Source organism: Oncorhynchus mykiss, chromosome 12 (assembly GCF_057628025.1).
Source record: "Oncorhynchus mykiss isolate SJ-2025 chromosome 12, ASM5762802v1, whole genome shotgun sequence".
Lineage (NCBI taxonomy): Eukaryota > Metazoa > Chordata > Actinopteri > Salmoniformes > Salmonidae > Oncorhynchus > Oncorhynchus mykiss.
In genome coordinates, this window is record NC_143033.1 from 38,550,551 (window position 1) to 38,563,989 (window position 13,439).

A 13,439-nucleotide genomic window follows, 5' to 3' on the forward strand; every position below is an offset into this window, starting at 1 on the left:
CAATTCCCATTATTAAAGTGGCTGGAGTTGAGTCAGTGTGTTGGCAGCAGCCGCTCAATGTTAGTGGTGGCTGTTTAACAGAACAACTCTATGTGTCTATCTATGTGGTCCTGATCTGAACCCACAGAGCTGAGAGATGGGAAAGGTACATAAGGAGAGAAATGCTGTCATCTAGTGGCTAGGAAGTGAGGAGGACACAAAACGAAAACATGGTGCCAAGACATAAAAATGGTCCAATGCAGCCGTTTTAATCTCAACATCAAATAATTTCTCTGTAAAAATGAACTTACTGTGACTGAATTAAATAAAATGGTAAAAAAAAAAAGGTATACAAAATGCTTCTTAGCATAGAGCAAGCAAGAATTTTGCTAGAACTGTCTGGGAGTGGTCTGAGTGGGAGGGGAAAACCAAAAACTAGCGGTTATTGGCAGAGAAGTTTGGAACTAACTTGGTTATTGGTCTATTAAGTCAAAGTTGCAGGTCCATTATGATGTTCTGAGAGAGCAACTTAGCATATATAACAAGTTAATTAGAAATGCCAGACGGGCTCATTTTTCTAAATTGATCACTAATAATCAGATTAATTCAAAAGTGCACTGATAAATCTTACCCCTGCAAACCTATGTGAACTTTCCAAACGTGATGAGTTTGCGGCATATTTCAGAGACAAGATAACAAACACTAGGCTGGGTATCAGTCAAGCAAGACCTGATGAGAAGTTTGATATGTGCCTTAGCCTACCACGCATAGGCACTATGGATTTATTTTCCATGGTTAACACCGACATCCTCAGGAAAGTGATAACACAAGCCTTCTAGATCCCATCTCCACCACCTTCTTCAAAACATTTTTTAATTGCATATCTGAAGAAGGGCAAGCTATTGTTAACCACTCCCTGTTCACAGGCACTTTCCCCACTGCACTGAAAACTGCTATAGTGAATCCTGTTCTGAAGAAAATCAATCTAGTTTCTTCAGCTCTTAGAAATGTTCAACCAATCTCCAACCTTCCATTCTTAAGCAAAATTCTGTAGAAATATGTTTTCAAACAGCTAAATGATTAAGTGCAAACTGTATTTTGGAAAAATTCCAATCTGGTTTTTGTGCCCACCACAGCACAGAGACCGCTTCAGTTAAAGTGGTAAATTATCTTTGTGCCAACACAGATGCCAAACAACTCTCTGTCCTTGTACTCTTGGATTTAAGTGCAGCATTTGACACTGGTGACCATGATGTCCTTCTGGACAGACTGGAGAGGTGGGTTAGCCTCTCAGGTCCCGTTCAAACTTGGTTTAACACCTATTTAACTGGTGGAGAGTTTGTCACCCTTGGTAAAAATAACTCAAGAGAAAATACATATCACGTGGCGTTCCACAAGGTTAGATTTTAGGTCCGGAAATGTTCAGTTTATATACAGCATGTTACCCCTTAGCAGAATTTTTCAGAAAGCACAGTATTGATTTTCACTGCTAGGCAGACGATACACAACTTTACATTTGTGCCACCAGAGGATTTTAGCTCCACTGATAAATTAGACTGTATTCCTAACTTAAATACTTGGATGGCTCACAACTTTCTCCAGATTAATTAATACAAGACCAAGGTACTTACTGTTGGAGCCAAAGCACAGAGAGGATCTGGTCGCACATTTTAATTCACTGGCAATAAAGATAAAACACCAGGTAAAAAACCTGGGTGTCATTTTAGAATCTGAATTCAACTTCGGATCATACATTAGGAATGTGACCAAAATAGCTTTTTACCAGCTGAGGAACATTGCCAAAGCAATTTCTGATCACAGGCTGATACTGTAATACTCTCCTGGCTGGTCTACCCAAGAAAAGCCATTGGTCAACTGCAAAACATACAGAATGCTGCAGCACGGGTACTGTGCTGCAGACCAGACGGAAAGCACACATTTACACCGGTTTTTAAAGGTCTCTCCACTGGCTGCCTGTGAGTTTTATAATTCATTTTAAAAAGTATTTTAATGGTTTTTAAATCAATCTACGATTGTGCACCCCGATACATGTCAGACGTGCTTTTAAGTTATGCAGTAGGTCTCTTCGGTCCTCTGGCACTGGCCTTTTAACTTTCCCAAAGTCTAGGACCAAGAAGCATGGAGAGGCAGCATTTAGTTATTATGCCCCCAGCCTGGAACAGCCTGCCAGAGAACCGGAGGGGGGGCAGAAACTGTGGACAAACAGTACCAGTCAAAAGTTTGGACACATCTACTCATTCCTGGGGTTTTCTTTAATTTTGACTATTATCTACATTGTAGAATAATAGTGAAGACATGAAAACAATGAAATAACACATATGGAATCATGTATTAACCAAAACAAACGTTTGACTGGTACTGTATTTAAAAGAGATCTTAAACACACCTTTTAAGCTTTGCTTTTCTATAGGGTGCTTTTTAATCTTTCAATTTTTATTGTTCTTATTTTTTTCCCCTCATGTTTGTTGTGTAGTATATATATATATATATCATATAAAAAAAGAAAAGCACAACCATGAAAATCTTTCAAACATTTCACTGAAGCAGAGCAAAAATGTTGTGGTATATTTCTCAAACATGGGATTTTTTAAAAGCATGGGATTTCTTTAAAATTTTGAAAAATATCATAAATATATATATATATATATATATATACACATATACATATACATATATACATATATATACACACACACACAAAAAAATGAAAATAAAAAACAGTGAAAATAAAAACAGAAATATAAATTCACTTTTTTTTATTTTCATTTTTTCCTGTGAAGCACATTGCATTTGCATTCCATGTCTGAAATGGCCTGTATAAATAAAGCTTGATTTGATTAACTGATTTACCGCCTAGTGATGTCACCAGGCAGGCCAAAACACCATGCAAACAAAACAGGATGACCTTTCAGGCCGTCTTTTCATTTTCACAGTAATATTCCAACCTCACAGTGTGGAAATATTTGTAATTATTTATTTAACCTTTATTTAACTATGCAAATCAGTTAAGAACAAATTCTTATTTACAATTATGGCCTACCCCAGCCAAAACCTAACCCGGATGACGCTGGGCCAATTTGTTCTTAACTGACTTGCCTACTTAAGTAAAGGTTAAATAAATAAATACAAATATTTCCACACTATGAGGTTGGAATAAAAATTAGATTCAGAGAAAGAAAAAAATGTAAATTCATTTTAAAATAAGGCTGCAACCTAACAAAATGTGGAAAAAGTCATTGGGGTCTGAATACTTGCACTGTATATATAAAACACAGAAAAATCATCTTTTTTTACTTCACTGGGCCTTATCCAACACCAAACATTCCACATCACTGAGGATTCATTTAGAAAGTGATAAACTAAACACATTTTGATGTATGGCTCTGTTCCAGCCCTGATCCCTTGGAGGCTAGCAATAACTTAGCATTAATGTTGAGTGTAAATGTCCCACTGACCTTTTCTGGACGATGAGGTTGATGTTCCTGAGGGCCACATACTGGACCTCTGGCTCCCCAGAGAGCAGGGTGACCAGCGGTGGGGACAGCTTCTTCAGCAGGGTGTTGTAGTAGTCCGACTCCTTGGGCAGAAGCTCCAGGAACTTCATCAGCACCTTAACAGCCGACAGCACCACCGCCGAGTTGGCATGGGAGAGACGGGGAGTGACACGCTCGCAGATGCTGGAAAATAAAGAGGACAGGTGGGTTTATTAGTGCAATCTATATTACAAAGGATTTAAAAGTTGACAACACCATAAGTGATTTTAGTGGACAAACTCAGCAGTTTACTTTAGATGCAATAAACGTCTGGTAGAGATTTAGTACACAGGACTTATTGTGGAGATTAATCACAACTCCCTATACAGGACATAACTAATTGGTACATAACAAATAGCTCAGATATTTTTTATTTTGGCTAGCATGGCTAGAAGAGATCTCAGTGACTTTGAAAGAGGGGTCTCAAAGGAGAATGGGGGGTTTAAAGTGCGTGTGTGTGTCACCAGATCTCAACCCAATTGAACACTTATGGGAGATTCTGGAGCGGAGCCTGAGACAGTGTTTTCTACCACCATCAACAAAACACCAAATTATGGAATTTCACATGGAAGAATGGTGTCGCAACCCTTCAATAGAGTTCCAGGCACTTGTAGAATCTATGCCAAGGCACATTGATGCTGTGGTGGCCCAATGCCCTATAAAGACACTTTATGTTGGTGTTTCCTTTATTTTGGCAGTTACCTGTATCGCTCTCAATGCTATACTGAATTCCATGGTTGCCTTGGTGGTTCACTCCTGCAAACGTATCCTTAATTATTTGTTTTAGGTGTTTATGTGTATTTTTTTTCTCAACTTATTTTTTATATAGCTAATCAAGTAGTGTATTTTTTCCCCCTCAACAACATTAAATGAGTTAACATATTTGACTACTTCTCCAACCAAATAGCTAATTGTTTGGATTCAAATACCAGCTCCGATCCTCCGAGATCCTCATCTCTTCTTATCTCATCTCCCATTTATTGGATCAAAGGCTGGACCAAAAGATACAGAAATGGCAGCAACTATCACTCACTACACCCAAAGATTCCTCAGAAGTGCAGGGAGATGAAAAACAGCCTTATGCAATACAGAATCCTGTGGTGGAAATTACAACATTATGTTATTCACATGACTTTATATTAGAATGTATTCTTGTATTAGTACTTTCACACTTTGTCTGTTCTTCTGAGAGGAGCCTCTGAGGCTTAACGCTGACAGTTGATTTACAATGCCTTGGTGATAAAACCTAAAGACTGCATTCCATTCCATGATTAGTGTCTGTGAAATGCTGGCCTGTCTGCCAGTGCCAGGCAAACCCTCCTTCCAGTTTATTTCTCCCACATTGCAGATGAACACTGGACTTCATAATTTGAGGGAAGGACCTAGTGTCCTATGTTGCATTAGTATTTCTGTATAAACAAGTAGTAAAAGACCTAGAGACAGACATTTGGCACCATGTAAATCTTGCTGTCTGCTGCTTGATATCACAATGTACCTTTATATAATTCAACACATCTGTTGTTTGGCATGAACATTCAGGAGGATGTACTTTGCTATAAAGATCTGTAACCCAAATCTTTTTCGTTGGGCTCTCATGAATCACTTAAGGGTGGTCGTTGACCACTCCGTTATTGCAATAATTAATCATAAAGTTTGATTGTTTTGAAGAAATCTAAAAGTCTCTCAGAAATATTCCACGACAATCCTCAGGAGAATAAAACGCAGAAAAAAATGCATGTCTATTGTGTGCAGTCACACTGCGAGCAGTACATCACGCACACCGGAGGTGGATAATAAAGGACACTGGTCTGTTCTGCAGGCTGCCCCTTTGGCAACTTCCAAAGCTATTCAACTGGGCCTTTTAAATGCAGGATCCATAAACAACAAAGGGTTACTACTTAATGACACTGATAGAGGTCTAGACTTTCTCTGCCTCAGTAAGACTTGGCATCAGCCCAATGAGTACATATCCCTCAAACAATGCACTCCATCTGGTTACACCTACCTGGACTGTTCTCGTACATCTGGACATGGTGGTGGATTGGATGTAATCTGCAGGACTGACGGCACTGTGAAGTCTACTCCAGTACCAGCAATCTCATGTTTTGAATGCATGGCTTTCAAGAGCACTGGTTCTGTATCAGTACTGTCTGTGCTGATTTATCGACCTCCGAAAGCTCAACTCTGACTTTCTTGCGCAACTACCTGAGCTACTAACACTCCTGAGCCCTTTGTGCCCTGCTATGCTAGTGCTTGGTCATTTCAACATACATGTCGACTGCAGTCTCTCTACCGGCCTGGCTGATGTCCTGGACATCTTTGGACTCCAACAGCACGTGGTCTTTGACAGCCACAACAAAGGCCATACACTAGACCTGGTCTGTACTACAGACGTGGAATTCTCCAAATTGGAAGGAAACGTGTCAGGGATGTCCGACCATAAACGCATCACCTTCACCCTAGCTATTCCTCTACCCACTCGGCCAAACAAACACTCCATTTAGTTTAGGAGTCTAAAAACAAACACTGGCCAGCTTACTGAATCCATCTCCTACCTGCAAGTTACTGACTAGTGGCTCAACACAACACTGCATTTGCCTCCATACTGGATAAAGTTGCTCCTTTGGAAACCCGAATGGTGTCTTTCTCCAAATCTTCTCCCTGGTACACCGAGGAGCAGAGCAACGCTCTCTGAAGGCAACTGGCCGTCATCTAGAACAACAGTATAAGAAAACTTGGTCTAACTGTATATGCGCAGATGTATGAGCAACATCAGCAAGAATACAAACAAGCCTTAAAATGCACCTCGGACATCCTACTGGTCCTAACTGATCAGCAACGCCATTGGTAACTCCCTGTTCTCTACTGTGGACAAGCTTCTCCAACCTATAATCAATTCTGCTACCTCAGCCTCCCGAAGGTGCAATTAATACCTGTGCTCCTTCCAAAGCAAAATTGAAAACATCAATAACACCATCCCGTCCTCTCCAGCCCCGGTACTTGAGCTACCCAGTCCTACGCTCCCTGAGTCAAGTTTCTCCACCTTCACCACAGTCACTGCAGCTGATGTAACCAAGCTAGTTAGGACAATGAGGCCCACCACTTGCTCCCCACCTCCCTATGACATGCTTACCTGCTCTGGAGCCTTTCTTCACCGAAATGACCAACAAGTACCTCATCACTGGATGTGTCCCTACTCAGCTCAAACTGGCCACAGTCAGACCAGTACCTAAAAAGCCTGGATCTGACCCTGACAACCTCAAGAAATACAGGCCTATTTCCAAGCTCCTCGAACGTACTGTTTCTAACTCCAAAACCATCCGGCCACTCACAACCTACTTGAGCCCTTCCAGCCGGGTTTCAGAGCTAGACACAGTGCCAAGACTGCCCTGATAAGAGTCACCAATAACGACTCTGGGGCTGCCAGCATCCTCATTCTGCTGGACCTCTGTGCAGCATTACACGGTCAGCCATGCCATCCTACTGGACCGCATGGAGAAGCTCCTGGGCCTGTCAGACACTGTCCGGGACTATCTCATTGATCGCTACCATTTTTTTGCCATCTGTCCTAGTAGGTCAGACAGGGGGGCCCTCAAGACTCGGTCCTGGGACCACTGCTGATTTGTATCTGCATGCTGCCACTGGGAAACATCTTGAGGAAACACGGACTGGGGTTTCACTTTATGCTGGCGCCACTCAGCTGTACGTCTCAACACTGACAATGCCACTGCACTCCTGGTCAGCAGCCTGCAGGACAACAAAGCGTGGATGCAGTGAAGTTTCCCTCAGTTAAACTGCAAAAACACAGAGGACGTCCTGATTGGCACTGGCACAATAAAAACAACATTAGCAGCCTCAATATTGTTGGTGTCAAGGTCACCCCCTCCAGTGAGGTTCACAACCTGGGTGTGATATTTAACAGTCACCTCTCGTTTGAGGCCCACATCAACAGTATGATCAAAGTCAAATTTTTCCATCAACAGAACATTGGCAGGTTATGACCTATGCCATCACAAACTGGAGCACTTTTATTTCATCCCGTCTGGACTATTGTAATGCCCTTTTTGTTGGTGCATATGCCAAGTGCCTAATCAGCCGACAATATTTCCAGAACTGTGATGCACGGTGTCCTCACCCACACCACCTCTGACAAGCACCTCACTCCAGTGCTGTTCAACCTCCACTGGCTCCGAATATGCCCACGTATCGACTACAAAATCCTGGTTCAATCCCACCAAGCTATCCACAACTCTGGACCCAAGTACCTGTCTGAACTAATTTTACTCTCCTGCCCCACACGCACCCTTCGCTCCTCCAGGTTCAGACTCAAATCTATCGTGACAGGGCTTTCAGTTGCACAGCTCCGGAACGCATTTCCAGACACTATTAGGGCCGCAAAGTCTCTGTCCTCCTTTAAGGCACAACTCAAGACCACACTGTTCAGAAAAGCAGGACCTCTGCTAATTCTGTTCTCATGTCCTCTGGATCTGCGACACCATAGCTTTGATTTTTGTTTGTGTTCTATGTTTTGGATTGTGTTGTTGCAGTAGTAGTACACTATATATATATAAAAGTATGTGGACACCCATTCAAATTAGTGGATTTGTCTATTTCAGCCACATCCATTGCTGACAGGTGTATTAAAATCGAGTATTAAAATCGAGCACACAGCCATGCAATCTCCATGGACAAACATTAGCAGTAGAATGGCCTTACTGAACAGCTCAGTGACTTTTAATGCGGCCCCATCATAGGATATTACCTTTCCAACAAGTCAGTTCATCAAATTTCTGATAACAGAGCTACCCCGGTCAACTGTAACTACTGTTATTATGAAGTGGAAATGTCTAGTAGCAACAACAGCTCAGCTGCAAAGTGGCAGGCCACAAAAGAATGCTGTTCATCAACTACACCTCAGCATTTAACACCATAGTACCCTCCAAACTCGTCATTAAGCTCGAGACCCTGGGTTTCACCCCGCCCTGTGCAACTGGGTCCTGGACTTTCTGATGGGATGACCCCAGGTGGTGAGGGTAGGAAACAACATCTCCACCTGCTGATCCTCAAGGGTGTGTTCTCAGCCCTCTCCTGTACTCCCGGTTCACCCATGACTGTGTGGCCATGCACGCCTCCAACTCAATCATCAAGTTTGCAGACGACACTACAGTGGTAGGCTTGATTACCAACAACGGTGAGACGGCCTACAGGGAGGAGGTGAGGGCCCTCGGGCTCTCCAGAGAGGCAAACTACCTTCCCTTCAGGACACCTACAGCACCCAATGTCACAGGAGGGCCAAAAAGATAATCAAGGACAACAACCACCCGAGCCACTTCCTGTTCACCCCGCTATAATACAGAAGGCGAGGTCAGTACAGGTGCATCAAAGCAGGGACCGAGAGACTGAAAAACAGCTTCTATCTCAAGGCCATCAGACTGTTAAACAGCCATTACTAACATTGAGTGGCTGCTGCCAACATACTGACTCAAATCTCTAGCCACTTAATAATTAAAAATTGGATGTAATAAATGTAACACTAGTCACTTTAAACAATGCCACTTTATATAATGTTTCCATACCCTACATTACTCATCTAATATGTATATACTGTACTCTATACCATCTACTGCATCTTGCCTATGCCGTTCGGCCATCGCTCATCCATATATTTATATGTACATATTCATTCCTTCACACTTGTGTGTACAAGGTAGTTGTTGTGAGATAATTTGTTAGATATTACTGCATGATCGGAACTAGAAGCACAAGCATAGCACAAGCATTTCCCGACACTCGCATTAACATCTGCTAACCATGTGTATGTGACCAATAAAATTTGATTTGATAAACTCACAGAACGGGACAGTCAAGTGCTGAAGCGTGTAAAAAAAATAATCTGTCCGTGGTTGCAACACTTACTACCGAGTTCCAAACTGCCTTTGGAAGCAACGTCAGCACAAGAACCGTTTGTCGGGAGGTTCATGAAATGGGTTTCCATGGCCGAGCAGCCCCACACAAGCCTAAGATCACTGTGCGCAATGCCAAGTGTCGGCTGGAGTGGTGTCAAGCTCGATGCCATTGGACTCTAGAGCATGCGTTCTCTGGAGTGATGAATCACTCTTCACCATCTGGCAGTCCAACGGACGAATCTGGGTTTGGCGGATGCCAAGAAAACGCTAACTGCCCGAACGCATAGTGCCAACTGTAAAGTTTGGTGGAGGAGGAATAATGGTCTGGGTCTGTTTTTCATGGTTCAGGCTAGGACCCTTAGTTCCAATGAAGGGAAATCTTAATGCTACAGCATACAGTGACATTCTAGAAGATTCTGTGCTTTGTGACAACAAATTTGTGGCAGTTTGGGGAAGGCCCTTTCCTGTTTCAGCATGACAATACACCTGTGCGCAAAGTGAGGTCCATACAGACATGGTTTGTCGAGGTTGGTATGGAAGAACTTGACTGGCCTGCACAGAGCATTGACCTCATACCCATCGAACACCTTTGGGATGAATTGAACGCCAACTGCCAGCCTGGCCTAATCGCCCAACATCACTAATCCTCATTGCTGAATGGAAGCAAGTCCCCGCAGCAATGTTCCAACATTTAGTGGAAAGCCTTCCCAGAACTGTTATAACAGCAAAGGCAGGACCAACTCCAAATTAATGCCCATGATTTTGGAATGAGATGTTCGACGAGCAGGTGTCCACATACAGTGCCTTGCAAAAGTATTCATCCCCCTTGGCGTTTTCCCTTTTTTGTTGCATTACAACCTGTAATTTAAATGGATTTTTATTTGGATTTCATGTAATGGACATACACAAAATAGTCCAAATTGGTGAAGCGAAATGAAAAAGTTTTTTTTCTAAACAATTCTAAACAACAACAACAACAAAAAAATGGAAAAGTGGTGCATGCAAATGTATTCACACCCTTTGCTATGAAGCCCCCAAATATGATCTGGTGCAACCAATTACCTTCAGAAGTCAAATAAACCTGCCAAAAGAGGGCCATAAAATAAACCTGCCAAAAGAGGGCCACCCACCAAAACTCACGGACCAGGCAAGGAGGGCATTATTCAGAGAGGCAACATAGAGACCAAACATAACCCTGAAGGAGCTGCAAAGCTCGACAGCGGAGATTGGTGCATTTGTCTATAGGACCACTTTAAGCCGTTCACTCCACAGAGCTGGGCTTTACGGAAGAGTGTCCAGAAAAAATCCATTGCTTAAAGAAAAAAATAAGCCATCAAGGAAAACGCTATGTCTGGCGCAAACCCAACACCTCTCATCACCCCGAGAACACCATCCCCATCATGCTGTGGGGATATTTTTTTTTCCATCGGCAGGGACTTTGAAACTGGTCAGAACATAAGGAATGATGGATGGCGCTAAATACAGGGACATTCTTGAGGGAAACCTGTTTGTCTACCAGAGATTTGAGACTGGGAAGGAGGTTCACCTTCCAGCAGGACAATGACCCTAAGCATACTGCTAAAGCAACACTTGAGTGGTTTAAGGTGAAACATTTAAATGTCTTTGAATGGCCTTGTCAATGCCCAGACCTCAATCCAATTGAGAATCTGTGGTATGACTTGAAGATTGCTGTACACCAGCAGAACCCATCCAACTTGAAGGCGCTGGAGCAGTTTTGCCTTGAAGAATGGGTGAAAATGTCCAGAAGTGCCAAGCTTATAGAGACATACCCCAAGAGACTTGCAGCTGTAATTGCTGCAAAAAGTGTCTCTACAACATATTGACATTGTTGGGGTGAATAGTTATGCACGCTCAAGTTCTGTCTCATTTCATGTTTGTTTCACAATAAAAAATATTTAGCATCTTCAAAACGGTAGGCATGTTGTGTAAATCAAACGATACAAACTGCCCAAAAATGTATTTTATTCCCAGGTTGTAAGGCAACAAAATAGGAAAAATGCCAAGGGGGTGAATACTTTCGCAAGCCACTGTACATTTGTTCATATAGTGTATGTATGCATATAAACATATCGGGATGAATATATGAAATTTGGTGCATTTCTATAACCTATTTGGAATGATTGATGTGATACTCTGTAACCACATGTAAATACACTGCGAGGGTAAATAAACAGTGGAGCAATGTCTGTTTGTTTCCCTTGTATGTAAGTGTCACTCGTGTGTCCAAGATGGGACATTTCTTGGCTGGCAAGCATAAAGTAGAAGAAAATATACATTTCACAAGACAGCTTTTTGGGCAGCATAGTACCATGCAGCAGGATTTAGAAGTTTGCAAACTAACATACAAAAGCTGTCCCACAAGAAAAAACTTGGATGAGTATTATATGTTACTCTGACAACTAAATCAGGTTTTAGTTCAGTTTTTATATAAACCAGGGGAAAAAAGTTCAGAATGATAACAGAACTCAATGAATCGACTTTGTTTGAGGTGACAACTAAAGATGTGTGCGTACCTCTGGGCCTCGCGCTCGTCTTTGGGGTTGTAGTTGGACAGGCAGTCCAAGATGAAGATCTGGCCCCACTCAGTGCACTCATTGAGGGCCGTCAGAAGCTTGTTGATGTTCTGGGGGTTGAGGTCCAGCAGGTTGCTGTTGGGGTGGGACTCACTGATCTCAGACAGAGCTGCCACTGCGTTGGCCACCACCTGGAGGTTCAGATACAGTGATCAGTGGTCTGTCTTGTATGCCAATGGACTTTCATCAGTGAAATAGGGTCAATCAAGAGAAACTGTTAAAACAGGTCCTGGAACAACACCCTTACAGGCTGTTTTTAAATTACCCCAGGCTCCCGAAGTAGACAAGAAAAGTAAACAAAGTCTGAGAATGTCGCCTGACATCTACACTACCGGTAAAAAGTTATAGAACACCTACTCATTCAAGGGTTTTTCTTTATGTTTTACTATTTTCCAAAGTGTTAAACAAATCAATATATATTTTATATTTGAGATCCTTCAAATAGCCACCATTTGCCTTGAAAACAGCTTTGCACACTCTTAGCATTCTCTCAGCCAGCTTTGTGAGGTAGTCACCTGGAATGCATTTTAATTAACAGGTGTGCCTTCATAAAAGTTCATTTGTGGATTTTTTCTTCTTCTTAATGTGTTTCAGCCAATCAGTTGTGCTGTGACAAGGTAGGGTGAGTATACAGAATATAGCCCTATTTGGTAAAAGACCAGTTATGACAAGTCCATATTATGACAAGAACAGCTCAAATAAGCAAAGAGAATCGACAGTCCGTCATGGGTGAACGGATGATCTCCGCAATTGTATTTCCCACCGTAAAGCATGGAGGTGGTGGTGTTATGGTGTGGGGGTGCTTTGCTGGTGACACTGTGTGTGATATTTAGAATTCAAGGCACACTTAGAGCATCCACAGCATTCTGCAGCGATACGCAATCCCATCTGGTTTGAGCTTAGTGGGACTATCATTTGTTTTTCAACAGGACAATGACCAAACACACCGCCAGGCTGTGTAAGGGCTATTTTACCAAGAATGAGAGTGATGGAGTTCTGCATTAGATGACCTGGCCTCCACAATCCCCCGACCTCAACCAAATTGAGATGGTTTGGGATGAGTCGGACCGCAGAGTGAAGGAAAAGCAGCTAAGTGCTCAGCATATGTTGGAACTACTTCAAGACTGTTGGAAAAGCATTCCAGGTGAAGCTGGTTGAGAGAATGCCAAGAGTGTGCAAAGCTGTCATCAAGGCAAAGGGTGACTATTTGAAAAATCTCAAATATAAAATATATTTTGATTTGTTTAACACTTTTTTGGTTACTACATGAATCCATGTGTGATTTCATAGTTTTGACATTGTCACTATTATTCTACAATGAAGAAAATAGTAAAAATAAAGAAAAACCCTTAAATGAGTAGGTGTTCTCAAACATTTGACCAGTAGTGTACTTAGTCTGGGCTGTG

General features: G+C 42.2%; 1 protein-coding gene across 2 annotated transcripts in view; it reads right to left on the reverse strand.

Annotated features, from left to right (window-relative positions):
- Window positions 1–13,439, reverse strand: part of LOC110537549 (AP-2 complex subunit beta) — a 67,430-nt gene that overhangs the window by 51,448 nt on the left and 2,543 nt on the right. For both annotated transcript variants that reach the window (XM_021623672.3, XM_021623673.3), the window contains exons 6-7: window positions 11,974–12,164; window positions 3,456–3,677 (exon numbers count right to left, since the gene is read on the reverse strand). In XM_021623672.3, coding sequence (XP_021479347.1) covers window positions 3,456–3,677; window positions 11,974–12,164 — 413 coding nt within the window. The remainder of the gene's footprint in view (window positions 1–3,455; window positions 3,678–11,973; window positions 12,165–13,439) is intronic.